Source organism: Tyto alba, unplaced genomic scaffold (assembly GCF_018691265.1).
Source record: "Tyto alba isolate M040663 unplaced genomic scaffold, T.alba_DEE_v4.0 Super-Scaffold_41, whole genome shotgun sequence".
NCBI classification, from domain to species: Eukaryota; Metazoa; Chordata; class Aves; order Strigiformes; family Tytonidae; genus Tyto; species Tyto alba.
The window spans coordinates 13,729,280-13,747,744 of record NW_024881317.1 but is presented as its reverse complement, the minus strand read 5'-3'; the positions used below and the strand labels follow the sequence as shown (position 1 = coordinate 13,747,744).

General features: G+C 38.5%; 1 protein-coding gene across 3 annotated transcripts; it reads right to left on the bottom strand.

Moving 5' to 3' along the window:
• Positions 1-5,928: 5,928 nt before the first annotated feature.
• On the bottom strand, positions 5,929-17,781 carry LEO1 (LEO1 homolog, Paf1/RNA polymerase II complex component). Of its 3 annotated transcripts, none has more exons than XM_042804264.1 (12): positions 17,670-17,781; positions 15,945-16,670; positions 15,582-15,689; positions 14,777-14,871; positions 13,968-14,113; positions 12,457-12,541; positions 12,001-12,095; positions 11,593-11,727; positions 10,862-10,997; positions 10,421-10,607; positions 10,060-10,157; positions 5,929-6,212 (listed from the first exon to the last, which is right to left on the bottom strand). In XM_042804264.1, the coding sequence occupies exons 1-12, from the start codon at positions 17,725-17,727 to the stop codon at positions 6,108-6,110; spliced, it is 1,974 nt and encodes a 657-aa protein (XP_042660198.1). In that variant the 5' UTR covers positions 17,728-17,781; the 3' UTR covers positions 5,929-6,107. The 3 variants fall into 3 exon arrangements, with proteins under 3 accessions (XP_042660198.1, XP_042660199.1, XP_042660200.1); XM_042804265.1 differs by having other exon boundaries at positions 15,582-15,686; XM_042804266.1 differs by having other exon boundaries at positions 6,140-6,208; positions 15,582-15,686.
• Positions 17,782-18,465: the final 684 nt, after the last annotated feature.

Here is an 18,465-nt window from a genome sequence, read left to right as displayed (position 1 = left end):
ATTCTGGAAGCTGACCATTTTAACTCTCTAATACTTTAGCTTAGGTTGGCTATCCTCCACCATAAACCCAAACACTTCTGAAAGTGTCAACCCTGCTTAAAAACCACAAGCCTGTCAAGCCAACTTGCCTACTTGAAGGTTGTTCCCCTCTAAATTCATTTCCATTCATTGTTACATATAGACCACTGCAATGTACATCTTAGGTATATTAGACCATTTATACATATCTGGACTGTTACAAAACTTACATACTTTCCTGAAACTGTAATTTGAAAGTTAAGCCTTCATCAATTTAACGCCTTTTAAAATACAGGAGTTACTACAGGATTAAATGCTTTTACTGTAGGTACTGCAGGAGTTTGGTCTGTATCCTATGTTCTCCCACTAGGCTGATCTAAATGTAGTTAGTCCCAAGATAAGAATGTGTCCTGGTCACTTTCAGAAGACTGATTTAGGAAACCAAACATATTTGTGCCAAAATTTGCAGTTCTATAAAACCATAAGCTTTTTATATTAGACTAAGACTGTTTATGTTCAATAAAGCACTGGTATAAGTTCCAAGAAGCAGAGGAACACCATCTGCATCCCAAGGCAATTCACAGAACTGTTACGAAGAATAACACAAGCATTTTTAGTCAGTAAGCTAACACTCTACTGCCTCTGTCCTTGTTACTTAAGACTCATTTTCATCATCAGACATGAAGCTGTGAATGATCACCAATGCTTCTTAAAGTGACAGTAGGTATTTTGCATTTTTTTCCAAAGGAAGAACATTCTCATTTCCTTTCTTAATCACCAGAAAAACCTGTACTGAGAAAATCAATATAGAAAATTCAACCCAAGACAAATTACTGACCTGACATACACAGTGTAGCAAGGTGGGTATGGAAAAGGAGTAATAACTCAAGTTGTGTTAACGTTAATATAAAATGAGGTATCCTCCAAGAAAAATGTGAAACATGTATCTTTAACTAAAGAAAGATACCTTTCATGATCTAAATTAATAGTTTCCCTTAAACCAACACAGATTAACCTGCTTGCAAGAAAGGAGAAACCCCCAAACATTATCAGGTGTGAATCTGGAAATGCGCAAGCTGCCCAGGTTCAATTTTAAATTGCACAACTGTGATTTCAGCGTTTGAGCTTTCTCCAGTAATTTCTGAGAGGGAAAACAATAAAAACACAAAACAAAACAAACCACAACAAACAAATGATGTTTTAGCAACAACACTCTGGCTCAATCCTTTCTTATCTTCTCTGAGATATACTCTTCCCTTCCAATATAGTCCAAGTAGCAGTTTATTTTAATCTGAAAACTAAGACTAGAGATAGCAAGCTCACGCAGTTTAAATAGTTACCTTAATCTATACCAGTAAATAAACCTCAAACCTGCAGGCAGTAAACATGATCAGAACCAACACTGGACCAACAGCTATAGCAGGATTCTAGAGCTCAAAATTACATCCCCCCAGCCAAGCACATCAACGCTAAACACAAGCGTACTAAACACCTGAATGGAAGGGCTGCTACTGCTGTTACCAAATCCCTGATGTTTATTACCTTTACGTATGGAAAATGAGAGTCCTCCTTCAGTATCCATGTAAATTTTCCAAAAATGGATTTATCTTAAGATCAATAATGAGTCTTATTGTAAGAATCTGTCCTGTACAGAATATTTATCACACATCTCTACACTCGATGAAAAAAACCCTCAGAAAACTGCCGAATTACCAGGCTAAGATGAGCACCTCACTTCCACAGTTATATTCTGAAGTATCTTGCAAAGAACAGGAAAAGCATGAAACAAATATGAGATGTAATCTGACACAGTCATAGGATACAGAAAAAGAGAGTATGTCAGTTAATAACTTAAAAGTTTTATAAATTTGTTCTATCAGATTTTATTTAATTTAAAATAAATAAAGAAGACAACATGGATATGATTCCATGAATAACGATAACTGTATGAATGCTGCTGCTTCCCAGAAAATTTCAACAACCCAGAGACATGAAGTTACATTTGCTGGTAAACTCGCTCTACCACCTCTCATTTCTTTAAGACTAAGCCTTAATGGAAAAAAAAAAAAACAACCCAGGTCAAAACAAAAACTACTTTCTGAAGTTAAGCTTCCACTTTAACAACTGATTTCTTCCAAATATCAGCCCAATAAACTAAGATTCATAGACTCTTAAAGCATAAAACTACCCTTTAAAAGCAACCACTAAAAACGTCAAGAAACAAAAAGTCTTATCAAGGTTGTTTTTTGTTTTTGTTTTTGTTTTTGTTTTTTTAAATAAAAAGGCTTTATGTCAGAGAATCATTTCAGCATAGATCTACTTATTTTATGTTATTTTCTCAACTACTTAGCTTATATAATTCCTCAGAATGCCCTGGAGTTTTAAAGCAATTAGAGATATAAGTTAGTAATCAATACCAGTCTGCATCTTTTCTGCAAGTCTTTCATGTCCAGACAAGTATTTAAAAACCCCAGCTCAAGTCAAAGGGCATCACTAGGCAACAGCAGGCGTTAGTCACATTGCTCTCCAAGAAGCACTTCCAAGTCAAGCCACAGGCAAGTTCCTGAGCATTAGAATAGCCTACCTAAGTTTCACAAGTGTAGGACATTATCCCTCTCATAGAAAAAAATAAAAGAACATTTATCAGACACAAATCATCTTCTCAATCATTCCCATGTAACAATCTCCTTCCATTCAACAACACCCAGGGAGCTCAATTAGCAGTCTAACGTTGTTAAACAAAAGCACTCTACTAGAACGGGCTGACAATGAGGACCCCCATGCCTACTGGCTGAGAAATAAATACCCATGACTTCACAGGAAAGTCACCATCTCATGTTTAACACATTCTTCAGGCTGCAGCTTTGTATCAGAGTTGATCTAAATCTTGCTGCCATATACAAGATCTGTCCTGCTCCCCTCTGCTTCCCCTTGCACCACCTCCAGGCACAGCTGACTTTTCAATGTGCCAGTTCAGGCAGCTGCAACAGTAGAGAACTACTCACTTCTTTCTGTATGGTCAGGGTAAACTTCCAAAAGAAAGCCACGTCAATGTTTACCTCTGCCAAAGAGATCACCCTTCCCTCATGTCCCCAAAGTCATGACCACACCAACTTACTGAGCTGGCTCCGACGCTCACATGGCCAGTAAGGCAGTTCTGCAGGCAGAAAACATACGAACTCATCAGAAGAGAAATTTCCTGACAGTTTAGCAAATTGACTCTGTGAGCTGGGCTAGTTATCATCCAACCTGCTGCTGGGAAGAGCGAAGGTCTGCATGAGCAGCTGCTCCTTTCAGTGGGCACTCCCCAGTCCATCAGGTGTGACGCAACATGGAACGCATGCCAAGTTGCATGGCTAGGATGGAGAAAAATGGCTGGTGGAAAATGCTACCAGGTACTAGAAAGAAAACTCCAGATCAACAACTGGAAACGGGCAACAGGTGAAGGATATACTTGAAAAAGCAAAACTATATAGCCATGAATAGCTTTCAGTGACTGTTTCAAGAGAATTTATCCTACATCCTGCCACTAGCCAGAAAATCTAGCACTCACACAGCTTAGTATCAGCTCTTCAGAGAAATGCTTCTTTGTTGGAAGTTGTTCAAATCATGCGCTTTCCAGAAGTATTCTGACCAGTCAGTACAAAAGTAAACACAGTTCAATCCACATTCTCCTTCCTTTGGCTTAATATTTTTAATTTAAGTAAAATGAAACTATTCCAATTAATTCTGCCAAACTTGGAGGCTGAGAAAAGGGATAGCAAAAACTGTCTTTGAGTTAAATAAAACTATATATTAGACTCACAACTAAAAAAATACTGTGGATAAGGCTAAGTTCATGGAAGCGACCTTAATTACAAGATGATAGTTAAACAATTTAAGCTGAGAAAACACCTTCTAAAATTCCATGTTTAAAGAAGACTTTAAAAGACCAATTTACAAAAGAAGACTGTAAAAAATTACTTCTTTTCATCTTTGTAATCCACAAAAAGCCTAATTTTTGGAAGCTAAAGCTAATCACTTAGTAAAGGCTTAGTCAGCATCTAACCTGTGAAAGTGATTAAAACATTCTCACTCTTAGCAGTGCAGTAAAAATAAAAATAGCTAACACTTTAATTAAACTGACATAAAAGCAAACACATCACTAGTGAAATGGTGATGTGCTTCCATATGCCAAATTTGTTGTTTAAGATGTATCTGGAAGACTTTTTTTGTGAAAAGTACAGCACATTGCATCTATATAGAATGAGTCCCTTTCTAAACAGCTGGCTTCTTCCTGAGGTTACAAACGGAAAGCAGGTAGCCTCATGTAAGGAGCCAGTCTTCCAGCTGAGGTCTAAACTAACAGGATTACAGGGTCAAAATTCCAGCAGATGGAGAAAGGTTTTATCTGCACATTAAAGAGGCACTAGAACTCTTAGATAACAATTTAATTATACAAGAAAAGAACAGTTTCTTAGGCACTCGCACTTCTGAGTTGAAATTTTTCACTTTGTTTTCATACTTGGAAAAGTCTACACTGCAGTCAGCTGCTCAGCAGAATATCATTAACACAAATGGAGCTCCGTCCTACTGCAGCTAGAATGCTTTCTGTGCCTTCCAGGCAGGAGAAATGGAGGTAGAGTATTTTGACGAAATACTAGCCTAATTAAAGATGACAAAAGCAAGATGTCCAGGTTGAAAGCAGTCTCTCAAAGAACCAGGGAATGGCATGAGACCAAATGCTCACTATGAGGCACTTGTACCCTTCTACTGTTTTATAAAAAAAGCAGAATTCAGCTGGGCAGGAGAGAGGTGGGCAACAGTCCTTCTTACATAACTATCAGCTAGTTTATTTCACCTTACCTAACACAAATCTACATAAACCTTTCACAGCATCAGTCACTGGTTTTGTTTACAGAAGCATTAAGCTAGTTCTGTTTTCTTTCTGTTACCTTTTTCAAGTTTCATCCAAACTCTGTAGGACTGTGAAAAGTCAGTTAAAAAAGGCACAAAGATAACATCTGAATGTGCTTTCACCAACAAGAGAAACTACATATGGGATATTTCATCTTGGAAAGAAAGTGTGGAAATGTTCAAATATTTCTTATAGCCTTTCCTCACTTTACAACTGGCATTGTATCATCAAATAAGGTGTTTAGAAATAGTGTAAAAAAGCAGCAGTGATTCCGTCCAGAACATTCTTCTCCAGTGACTTCCCAGCTAAACAGACCTATTTATAAAACCAACCAGGAACAATAGGAAATAGCACCATAAGGATTATATGAGATCATGAGACACTATTATTAGGGCATACTTTTACATTGTGGTTCTTTTCACCTCTTAAAGGAGACTTTCATCTTTGCTGGCAGAAATTTCTTAAGTTTTGTTTAAATAAGTATTTTTACTCTGACATTAAGGTCACTAGCATGTGCCAAATATTATCGTTGTTATTATTAATGCTCATGCAAGATGCAGATTTTCGTTCTGGGATTCAATGCATGAAAAATAAATGTCTTGGGGGATCAGTTAACTATTCTAACTGCAGGAACTTCACAGTTTACTCAACCATTGTAAGAAATATTTTCAGTCATCAAAATATACAAGCATAGCAATGTCCTGTCCACAGTCAACAGGAAATAAGGAATATCTAGGAAAAAAATAGAATTGTAGAGTACCACTCATATGTTCCTCCAACCCCTCCATACAAACAGTAAGCTAACCACCATACCCTTGTCAGGCAGACTCATCATTTAAGCATTCTATAAAGACTAAAATGGTTTCTTCTAATGAACTTGGTAAAAATCACTGGTTAGTTCACTTGGATAATCAGTTACTACAATTCTCAAAACTGAGATGTACTGTGCAAGATACAAAACAGCACTGTGATGATCCCTGGTGCAACAGTTGCTGCAATAAGAGAAAAAAATCTTTAAAAGGAAGTCAAAAAACTTTATTCACACCAGAAATGCAGACTTCAGTGGAATTTTCCTTTATCAAAATAACCCCATTATGGTTACTTACATCTTTGCTGTAAGAGAACTGTACAATATATATATAAATATATATATTAAAAAAAAAAAAAAAATCAACTTTTTGCTTCCTTAATATTAATCATCATCATCTTCCTCTTCATCGCTGATCACATATTTCTTATGCTTCTTACTTGCTTTGTCATCATCCTCTGCCTTTCTCTTTCCAGAAGGTTCACCTTCCTAAAGGCAAAAAAAGACAAAAATAAACCAACATACTTAAAACTAAAATAAAAAACCTGGGAGAACAAGTCTTTCTTGTAAGAAAAGCAAAATTATTAGTTCTAGTTGTTCCATTTTGCGCTACTGTGATGCAGGACTGCTTACGTATCAGTACTTTAAGTTCAGTCAACACTGCTACCAGTCCCAGCCTGAGAGGGTCCGTAACACAGCTGCAGCTCCATTTACCTCAATGGACACGCAACCCTATCTGCTTCAGCTATGGCATGGAAGTAATTTATGGCATAATCTGGATTTATGGCATGTGCAATATCATTCTCGACAAGCCTTACGAGCACAGTTAATTCCTAGAATTTGTAGCGAATTTTTCAACTTGTAGAAGCTTTCCCTTCAGGCAGCCTGTGTAGCTTGCTTTGCTAAGTTTTCAGACAATGGACACTTGTATGCCCTACATTAGAACTACTGAAGCAAAGAAGAAATTCAGTAAGTGGGTAGGCATTTTGTTTGTCTGTTCATTTAAAAAAACCCCAACAACTAACCACTCTATGGCTTAAAGAATAAAGACCAATGAGAAATCACTAATAATGAGAATCAACTCCACAGTTTCCAGTCCAAGAAATGCAACAGTTTAGGAGGCTTCAACGAGCTGGCCAAAGGAATCAAGTAAATTACCTGTTTGCAGGCTATACCATAATGACTTTTATAGGCTGGATGCCAAATTTTTACCACCTAAATACAGGGTCAACAGCTTGATTTTTATTCCATGTGCATTTACATCATTTCAGTTTAAGTCATCTTTCCAAACAACATTTTAAATCAAAATGTTATGAAAATGTTTAATGAAAATACAAATCACTAGTTGTTAATGAAAAACTCATCAATTTTGACATGAAGAAAAAGTGGTAACTCAATTATTGTTTAAAAAAAAAAAAAGAGTATCTTTAAAAATACCCTCAGGTCTAAGTAACCTCATTGCTTTTTTCATCTGTTGGTTTGGGTTTTGGGGAGGGTGGTACGTGTGGGGGTTTTTTTGGCCGGCTTGTTTTTAAAAGCAACACATATTATTTGGATTTTTGAAAGCAGCAAAGATTGTGTTTCAGAACTTTCATGAATTATTAGAGTTTCAGAACTCTAAGAAACCATTTTTTTATACAAAGCATTTTATTCTTTATTAACATATCAAGTTAGAACAGTGAGAATCTCAATTAGGAAAGAATTTTAAACATGGAAACCAGAAATTAGTAGGGGTGGGAATCTCAGTGATAACAGGGACAAATATGCTCTTGTAATCTATTGTTAAATGATTCATCTTCCTGTTTAACAGAATATCCCCATTAACTACAGTAACAGTAAAACTAATCGCTGTGTGGTGATAAAGGGTATTAATAATAGATTGACGTTTTCATTAATGTTAACAAATTGTCATCAGGACAAAGATTTGTGCTGTGTTGCTGACTGACAGCACATAAAAGCAAGTCTGTGTATAAGGAAGTCTGTTTCACGTATGCGGATATGTATTACAAATACCATACTTCCTACGTGGTGACTAAAGTAGTTGTACATCACTGGGTTATTCTCATAATATTGTAGCACCCCTCCGTGGCCCTGATGGGAATATTACCTTTAAATCATGTAATTTTAAAATGGAGGCTTATCCTTCCTCAAGAAGCAGAGAAATGCTGTTGACTAGACCTTTTCTGAGAGACTGGAATTGCAAAGTCCTGGCATCACTATATCATGGACTAGCAACTAGTACTGTCTTACAAATAAACAATGCAATACCTACTAACAAACACTAACAGAGCCCAGAAAATTACAGTTTTGTCTACATGCCTCACTATGGCTGTCTCTAGTATTACTGTAATATTTTCTAAAATATTAAATTTTTCACAATGTATAATAAAAAGCCAGAATCTAGGTCTTCAAAAGAAAAACTAATTTTTACTTCTACTTCATTTTACAATGCCTATTATTGCAAACACTCAGCTGGCAGTATAGGAAGAGTAGTGTCACACCAGCAAGGGCATTTCGGAATGTAGCAAACATCCAACAGGCTGGGAAATAAAACATGCCTCCTGAGAAGTTTACAGGAAGCACAGTATAGAAATGCAAATGAGAGTAAACTCACTCCTTCAAAAATTAAGATTTCTTACATTATAGAGGTAGGTGTCATAGAGAAAACTGTCCTGTATCAGTCATTTAAACATAACTTTGTAATTCAGCAGCTGTGATTACAGAAGACTAACATGCATTCACTCACTAGAAGAACACATAGTAAGCTACACTGCAAAATTAGTCTTTTAAGAAGAAAAAGATGATTTATATGCAGCCTCTAAAATTCAAGAATAAGGTTCTAGCCACTTCAGCAGCTATTAGAGCAGCACACTAGATATGACTGTAGGAAATCAACTGAAAGAAATTTTAGGGAAATAGTTAAAATAATTTAAACAGTTAAAATAATCTCTTAAAGGAAATGATGATAGAAAGCGTTAAAATAATATTCCATAAGCTTACAATGACCTACTCAATCTTCTTTTTTTCAACTTCTGCATGAAATTCTATGCATAAACTTTAAAATAAAATTTACAGTAAAACAGGACAGGAAGATTAATCAAACTATCATGCCAGTGTAAAAACATCTCTCAAAACCTACAAGGTAGCAATAACCACCTATTAAAGTAAGTTCGTATTTATTCTTCTGCCACATAAGTGAAGGAGACTCAGCAGAGCTCAGGTGTGTCCAAACCACCACTCCTAAGCCATGCTTCACATGAGAGAAATGCAAGCACAGCTGCAATTCGAGGCTGCACTACTACCAATCAACAGCAAGATTACAGTAATACAGAACTGGTGATGTTTAAAAGAAAGCAAACAAATGGGCTACTCAAACCAAGTAGGTCAAACACCCGACCCAACTCAATTCCCTTTTGAACAGGGCAGCGGGAAGCCAGCATCAACAGCCACTTGTCATGAATTCCAAAATGCCCTCTTCTTTCAGGTTGCCAAAGTACACAGTAAATATCCTATGGTTCTTTGCCACAGAAGCATTTTCCAATGAGGAACAAGGGTCAGGAAAATAGACTACACAGGTGTAGCTGATATAGGACAGAGTCTGTGTATTTCCTGGTTCCACTTCTACCACTGGATGAAAATAGCTAAATTTTAATCTCAGAAATCGTCTGACAATTTTGGAAAGTGTTACACTGGAGTTCTGTATCAGAAGTGACATTATGTGAACTAAACCACAAGACGTGACACACAAAGATTCATTTACACCCAGCAGTGATAAATTATAAACCAATAAAACAGTTTTAGAAGAGGAAACAACTGTTTGCTACAGCAGTAGTGCTAACTTGATCATGGCCTAATGTTTAAGGTGATACTTGACTGATGGATAACGTCTATTTAGGAATGGACATTAATGCTTTTAACTCAGTTGTTTAACCCTTCTGTTTAAAAAGAGCAGAAATACTATGTGAAAATGCTTCCACTATTTCCATAATAAACAGGAGAGGACCATGTATCTTAGTAGACAATGCTGCACTAGAATTCTGTGGTTTTACTCCATGCATAATTTTGGTAAAGTCATTTTACATAACTGCATAATTTTTTTCACCTTTAAATCAGCAATAACAATAGTGATGATCTTTGGGAATCACTCAGGTCTACGAACTAATGCAGTGTATAAGAAATTGGTGATTAATTACCATGGAAAGCATACCAAAGTCAAACAATACATTTATCACAACATAAAAGAAACTACAAAAGTCTCAGCTCTAAAAACTTGATTTAGTGCAGGAAATGTTGCTGACTAAAAATGAGTAGCTGAAGAACAAAATCCCTTTCTTACCTCATCACTAGTAAGTTTCTTTGCCTTGAGTAGTCTTTGTGTTTTATCTTCATCAGAGCCTTCATCACTGTCAGAAGAGTAGATTCTAGCACGTTCCTCTACAGAGAAAAATGAAAAGACAAATATTTATCTTTATCTGAAACTGGTGAGGAAGAGAGAATATTAAAAATAATTCTCTTACATTTAGTTCCATAAAAGGCCGCCAGAATCTAACTCCAGAGTAAACACAATATACGAACTGAATTCATGTCTCCTTATGTATCAAATGAACTGGCAAAATATCTTACCAGGACTCCTCTGTGAAATTAATCCGTCTGAATCACATAGGCCCTACTTACATGCTGTTTGGGTTTATTATTACCTCTGATGCCACCTTTGTATCTGTTTTTGATAGCTGCTAGACTGATTGCATCATCTCCCTCATCCTCTTCATCATAGCGATCAGGTTCTAAATAATTTGCACTCAGACCACGCTGATGCTGCTTCTCTCGCATTCTTCGCTGCTGAGATTCTCTACGAATGGAAGCTCTTAATCTCTCCTCTTCTTTCTGTTCAAAGAAAGAAGCAATATATAAAGACTGAGGGGGAAAAAGCAACTTCACAGCAGTGTAAAGATGGCACACATTCTGATTTCTTTTGTAATCTGTAAGGTTAAGCAAACTGCACGCATGTCTAACAACTCGTCTGTAACTCCAAAATACACTGTTTTTCATAAAGTCATAAAATGTTCAGAAATGTTCATCTATATTACAGTTGTGATTTTTTAAACTACACAGCAGATAAGAGTTCTATGTCACAATACCTTAATCATTTCTGTGCGCTGAGACTCTGGATCACGACCTGCCATTGGCAAAATACGAATTTTCTGGGTCTTTGAACATCTATCTGCCAGAGACAGAGTCATCTTCCTGTGAGTGGCACTGTCCGTAGAGTGTGGCCTGTTGAAAAATTGCTGTGGGTTAAATACTTCTTCAAGGAAGGCAGACGTTTTTAAAGGACAACAGTAAGGCCAACATACTTAAGATTTCGAAGATTCATCTGCACCGAAGTAAAAGAATAATCCTTTTTTTTTTATTTATGTGCATTGTAACAGCTACTGGAGACATCAATTCCTCTCTCAGCAAACTATCTGCAGTCCATTACCAGCCTAAATAATCATCCTCACATTCAACATCAGTATACCAAGATGTAATCATCATCTTGATAGCAATTGTGCATCAGAAGAAAGGTTAATTTCAGGGAATGTTAATACTCTTTCTGATTCAGATGGGGACTTGCCCTTGAAAATGCAAATTAAAATATATATAAAAAAAAAATACATGTAGCCTACATATTGCAGTGAATGGCATATTAACCTTTCAAACTGGGACACCTAATTTAGGAAAAATCGAAATACTGACTTTGGAAAATAGCATGTTCTTATTAAACACTTAACTTCTGAAGGTTTATGAACGGGTATCTCTAATCTTTATACACTAGTTACAACACTGAATTGCAAAAGTAGTATCATTTGATACAGAATAGCACATTTACCTGAATGTTAACTTTGTCTTGAAAACAGCCTGTCCTTGTAGACCTGTCCCTTGCCTGATAAACAAATGGTTGTGATCTCCCTGTAGTGGAGCCTTGTACACGTCAAAGACCTCATTGCCCAAGTGGAGAGACATGCTTAAAAGAGATTCACATATCAGTTATTTGATAAAGTCACTACAGTCTATTTTTTGCCTCACTTATAAATGGAGAAAGCCTTCAAGTTTCCTTTTTATGTATAGCCAATAATTTTATTTCAATTCAAACTAAGCAGGGCATAATATTTTCCAAAGCACTGAGACTAAAATGATTTCTGCTGTGCAGAACTGATATCAAAGTTTGCTGACCTTCCAATTTTGCATGCCATGGCATTTCACGGTATTCCTTCAATAACAAAAAGTCCAAGCTAACCTTCCGTCTGACCATTTGACTATCCGCGCATTACTTTCTCTTATCTCATTCCCTTCCTCATCTCGTCGCATCCGCCATCGTATTGTGTTTTCTACCTATGGGAAAAAAAAAAAAACAAACACTTTTTCTAACTCATGGGAAGGAATACTGTGGCAAAATATACTCTATATAGGTCAAGAATTACAGTTAGAAAGGCCAGATAATTTGCTGCATGATGCAAAGAAATTAAGGTGAAAGGTATCACTTTTATAGGTGAAATGCATATGTCAAGTTTGGTTTGGTTTTTTGTTTTTTGTTTTTTTTTTTTTTTTAATTTATTACTAAAATGGATCAATTTTTTTCAGTGCTGAACTTTCATAATCTGAACCATAACTCAAAACACTGTTCTAAATTACCTGAAACAGACTTTTCTTCAAAGTGGCTAAATAAATGTGAAAGAGAAAAACAACATTATACCTTGAGTTTTAACCTAGTTCTACCCTCTTCATCAAGCATCTCCTCATCTTCAAATTCATCTTCATAATACTGGGGATCAAAAGGTCTGCAATAAATTATATAATACAGTCTTTATTCTTCTAAAAAAAATCCAGATTATTCTAGTTGTGCAAAATAACAGGTGCTTGAAGGGTTTAAAATATACACTGCACACAACAGTAGGCACTGCAGCTGTGAGACAGCCATTTCTGCAGGAATGTAAATTTACTGCATTGATTATACATCACAGGAGGCCCACCCCAAGTGCCTTCACTACCATCAATTAGATCCACTTTAACATTCAGACCCTCTAAATGGCTCTAGCTAAGGATACCAAGTCTGTCTCAGAAAATACCGTCTGCTTAGTATCAGGATGATGAGGTCAGGGTTAAGTCTGGAACAAAATATATACAATATCGTACTGAAAAAAATAAAAATCATCATCTTACAAATGCAGTGAATTAGGGATTTTCTAAGAGCAGAATCTTTGTAATTTTTTTTATTTGAATCTCAACACCAACCAAAGGGAAAGGAAGATGAGATTGTTTTTCCTCTCTTCCTTCAAACAACCTGATGACAGGGGTGGGAGTGAGGTAGAGGAAGGTGATTCCCTAAGCCCCCTTCCTAATAGTTTCCAAGCTGCTGCAAGGGAAAGAAGTGATAAACAGACTCTGATAGTGTACAATTCTGTTTTCGGTTCTGTCTGACCCCCAAAGATCCCCAGAACTTCTCTTGTTGATTACAGCCACTAACCAGATTCTTAATAGTTCTTTCCTGAAACAGTCTATAGCATGAAAACCAGAAGAATGATTTAACTAACATATAACAGAAACAGTGCTACACTGCCGGCTCACAAGACACCTATTAAACAATGCAATAAAGTTGCTTAACAAAACACTTGAAGAGACAGATTTAACAGCAATTTGCTAGAAATGCTGAAAGCGGACTTTAGGGCCAAACCTAACGTCACAAACAACTTTACTAATTTACTTCGTTTCTCCTTATGAATTCCAGAAAATTTCTTTAGCCTGGGTTAGGTAAATAAGAAAATGAGTAACCAGCCTCTTCATTGTTAATAGTACATTTAGCACACACAAATAAAAAAGGGCTTATTCCAAAATTCAAAATTCTGTTTTTATCACTCAAAGTGCATAATGATCCTGTGCATTTGGCTTTCACATCTCTGAGAGCCTGAATATATGTTTAAAATTCAGCTGAGAGCACGTGTTTTCAATTAAATCATATTTTTGTTTGCTTTTTAAAGACAACAAGTTATTCAATCAAGCTGAAACCCAAGCTGCTTACAAGAAAATTACTCAGCACTTGATTAGATAACAAGAATAGTTATTACTATTGAGCAATCATAACCAAAAGTGTGCATCTTAATGTCAACCATTTTAAATATAGCCAACATTTAATTGTATTACTAAAACAAAAGCAATATAGGGAAATACTAAAAAACCTCATCAATCACGTATTTAATGTGGAATTACCTGGGCTCCACGCTAAGGAAGTTGGGCAGCTTTACAAAATACAAATCGTTACCCAGGTCCGTGTTTACTTTCGGTATTTCTACCTCTATTCTAGTCTCTGGAATAGGCTCTTCTTCCTGCTGTTCTTGACTCAGTCCATTCTCATCCTAGTGATAAAAAGGAGAACAGGAGCAAAAGTCTGTCTGGCTACCGTTGCTCTAACAAGCACTTACATTTCGGTTAAAGAGATGTCATCCATATGGACAGAGAGAGATCAGGAAGCTTAGGGTAGACCTTGCACATATTCAGTAGCAGCAATTCAATTCAGCATTTTCATATGACACTTAAAGTGATTTCAGATACCAGTGGAAATTCAAGACACCGAAGACAGTAAGGAAACAGCAAAGGAGCCGACACACAGTTTTCAGCTAAGCACTGGAGAGTACAGGGGTGACAACTTTTCCCAGATAAAAACCGTATTTTTAGGTATTATCATCAAGACTCAATATGAAAATATTTGTCAAATAGCTGTACTGAGGTACCAAAAATAGCCATGACTTTGTATTTTACTTGATTACAATCAAAACTATTCATTATATTTCTTTCAAGTACAAAAAGTAGAGCAGGGATGGGGGAAGGCAGATAAATTAATCCATCTGATATTGCTATGTATAAAACCTTAATAATGCTTTCAACTAGGGCAGAATTATCTCTAATGCTTACTTAATGCCATTACTTTTTTTTCACTAAAGTATTATCAAACTTAATCAGTGTTCTACATTTCAGAGTGGAATGGCATGTTAATTATTTCAGAAGTCAAGTCTACTCACAATGGGCTGTCCTGGAGTTGGTGGCTTGTCTTCTCCATCACTCCCTGAGGAAATGTCATCTGCACCTCCAAATAGATCCATGACATCTGCATGCTCTTGAGCAGAAAAATTACTGTTTAAAAATACACATATAGGCACACACATACTCCTGCATGCAAGCACACTCACAGGAAAAAAGGATTGACACACACTTCACTTCTTTTACCACTTAAAATCACCTACAAAGGTTAAAAATTGTGAATGTCTGTGAAGCATACATTATTCCCTTATCATGAAAAAACAGTTTTTATGTGTACTTTTAAGCTAAGGATTCAAGGTATGTCTTCCTGAAAAGGCTCTATCAAATAAGAGAATCTAGTTGAAAAATGGCAACAGAAGAATTAAGAGTATAAGATCACCCTTTACTCCAGTAAACAACAGGAACATATGTAAACAGCAACTTCATTACGCACTTTGCAGGTACAAAAACCAGTACAGGTTCTCTGGGCTGCTCTGATTAGAGGCTCCATTTCTTAACATCTTCCAGTAAAAATGTGCGAAACAACATTCGCAAAAGAAAAGCTCTGTCTCTCACAGACGAAACTGAAAAACTGATAGAGCTAACTCGAGATAATCAGCAGAAATACAGTGTGTGCTTCCCCACAAAGAATTCTTACTGTGCTGTTTTGTTATTTCTATGGTGCTATAGTTAAACTGTATAGCAAGCGCTATCAATTTTATCAAGTTCTGCAGGAGATGAATGGCATGCTTAAGATGAGGATTAAATGAACCAAAACCCCACAAAACAACACCACCATTTATTTACCTTTCTGCCCTTCTGTATCACTGTCCACTTCTGAATCTGAAGCAATTGGTTTCTTTCGCTTCATCCTCAGAACTTCATCTTCACTATCACTGCCCCTTGCAGACTCTACTAAGGAGCATAATTATTCTCAGCAAATGAAAAACTTTGTTCCGCATGTTTAAAAATTCTTTTGTATTAATAAATTGAATCAGATTAAAAGGAATTTTAAAATGCTGCATAAAAAAGTATTACACAAAGATGACTATCGTTGCAAGCTATGCAATTAATGCCTTTACATTGAGGTCCGAATCTTTTCGGGCCACTATAAATGAAATAACAGAGATCAAACCAGAAGCAAATCATTACTACTGTATTCAGTCCTACCAGATTTATGCTCTTGGTCCTCCTCATCGGAGTGCTGGGCCCTTTCGTCATCATCAGAGTTCTGCACCTTCTCCTCGTCGGAATGCTGGGCCCGTTCATCATCATCCGAGTTCTGCATCTTCTCCTCATCTGAGGCCTGAGGCCTCTCCTCATCATCAGAGTTCTGCATTTTTTCCTCATCTGAGTTCTGGAGTCTCTCCTCATCATCTGATATCTGCGGCCTTTCATCTTCATCAGAGTTCTGCACTTTCTCCTCATCGTCAGAGTTCTGCTGCCTCTCCTCATCATCAGAGTTCTGCTGCCTCTCCTCATCGTCTGACTGATCACTTTTGTCCTCCTTACCCCACTTCTCATCCTCTGAATGTGCTTTTTCAGAACCATCTCCCTCTGAATGATGACTACCTTCATCTGACCCATGCCCACGATCATCTTCCTCATCATCATGAGCAGCTTCTGAAACACTGTGCTGGTCCACATCTGACTGATCATTATCTTCATGCTCAGAATGTCCTGAAGCTTCAGAGCGATTGTAGGATCTTTCAGAGTGGTTGTCACTCCCCGTGTGATGGGATGCCCCTTCATCCTCACTATCGTCTCCAAATAACTCCTTATTGCTAGGTTTTATTGCCTCTCTGTCATCATCCTGGTCACTGTCGCTTCCAGAAGCGTTACTACCAGAGCCAGCATTCTCTTGATCAGAATCAGATTCGGATCCAGAATCGGAATCTGCAAAACAAACATCACCCTTTCAAGAGTTAAAATGTCCCTACAAGGATACACATAATGATGGGCATTGGTTTAAAAAAAAAAAAAAATAAAAAATCCACCCAAAACCCAGAGAGAGAACTTACAAAAAACTGTTAAGAACTATAAAAGCTACCAAGAACAGTGAAATAAAATGTCTACTAATAAAGGCACAGCCAATGATAGACACAATGAAAAACGATGGATGACACGTTTCAAACCACAAGCTACTATCTAAGATTCTAAAGATGTAGAAAAAATATAAAATTTGAAATACGGAAGGCTTAAGATAAGTAAACACATATACATGGCTTATGAGATCCTACAAATCTAAACCCATCATCATGTCTTCAATCCAAGTTAGCAGTCTTATGTACCCTGCCGTGTTTGTTACAATAGAGCTGCTCAGTGCTTGGTGGATGTCATTTCAAGCAGGAAAAAAAAAAAAATCTGCCTTGAAAAATGATTTACAGAAATTGATCTAAGCGTTTTAAAAATACACAAATGACTTAAATCAGGTGGTATTCAATCATTTTTCTTTAGATCCCGATGACAGTTAAAACTTTTCCAGGTAATAAAGGGCAAACAGGACTCGTTTTCACCATCTCAAACAGTTCTAAGCAAGCACAAGGTTAAGGGTTACCAGAATCAAAACCCCTTTTGTTTCCCATCATTTGTGACTCTCCGTGGCTGCGGTGCTGGAACAGTCACTACAAACCACTGTTTGACGGAGCGCCGGCGGCAAGCCCGGGTCTGTGCGGATCGTACCCGCCCGCCCTCCCGCCCCGAGCCGCCTTCCGGCGGCAGGCCGCTACAGGAACGCGGTTTTCTTTGCTTTTTAGCCCAAACAGCAGGTGCGCAAAGGGGGCCCGGGGCACCGCCCGCTGCCCGAGCGACGCCGCCAGGAGCAGGGCGCCAGCCCGCAGGCCGCCTCCCGCCCGCGGCTGAGGGCTGAGGGGGGAGGGCCGCGGCGCCCCGCACCTTTCTGCTCGGCCTCCGAGTCGGCGTCGCTGCCGAAGAGATCCTCCATGTCCGCCATGGCGAGAGCGCGGCCCCGCCGCCGCCGCGCGCCCACGGCCACGCCGCCCGCGCCGCTCAGTGACGCAACTACGGAGCGCCGCACGGCCCCGCCAGCGACCGGGCGGGAGGGGCAGGAAGCACCTCCTCTTAAAGGGGCCGCGCCCCACGGCCGGTACCGGCGGGCTCCGCGGCGTTCGGTGATAAACGCGTGTCGGGGACAGCCGGCCGGGCGGTGACGGCGACACCGCCATCCCACCCCCCCTCCGAGGGACCGGGACCGGTTCATTAAGGCGGAAAGTGGCATCGTGAGAAAGCGGTGATGGCGGATTTGCTGACAGCCGACGTACCGGGCCCGTCACCAGCCGCAAAACGAAACGGTGATGGTCGCTGGAGGCACTTCCCCCGGCAGCTGCTTCAGCCCATACCGCGTTACTTCACAAATGACTCTCGCATTATATCGGTAGTACTAGCGCCCGCCGAGGGCGAGGCACCCCGCTCTCCTCTCTCGGCTCAAGCTGGAGGCCCCTGTCAGCTCCCCGCCTGCAGCCCACGCCGCTGCTGCCCCCGGCTCTTTGACACGGACTCCGAAGGGGAGATGAGCTTAACTCCCCCGTGTTTCTGGAGGTGAGGCACCGCACTCAGATGAGAGGAGTGGGAGATTGTGAGGCCCTGTGGCTAAGAAAGGGACTGTAACTTGTCTGCACCTTCCCATTGCCAAATGTGGCAGAAGTAATGCCTCACAAAGCAGCCTACCATC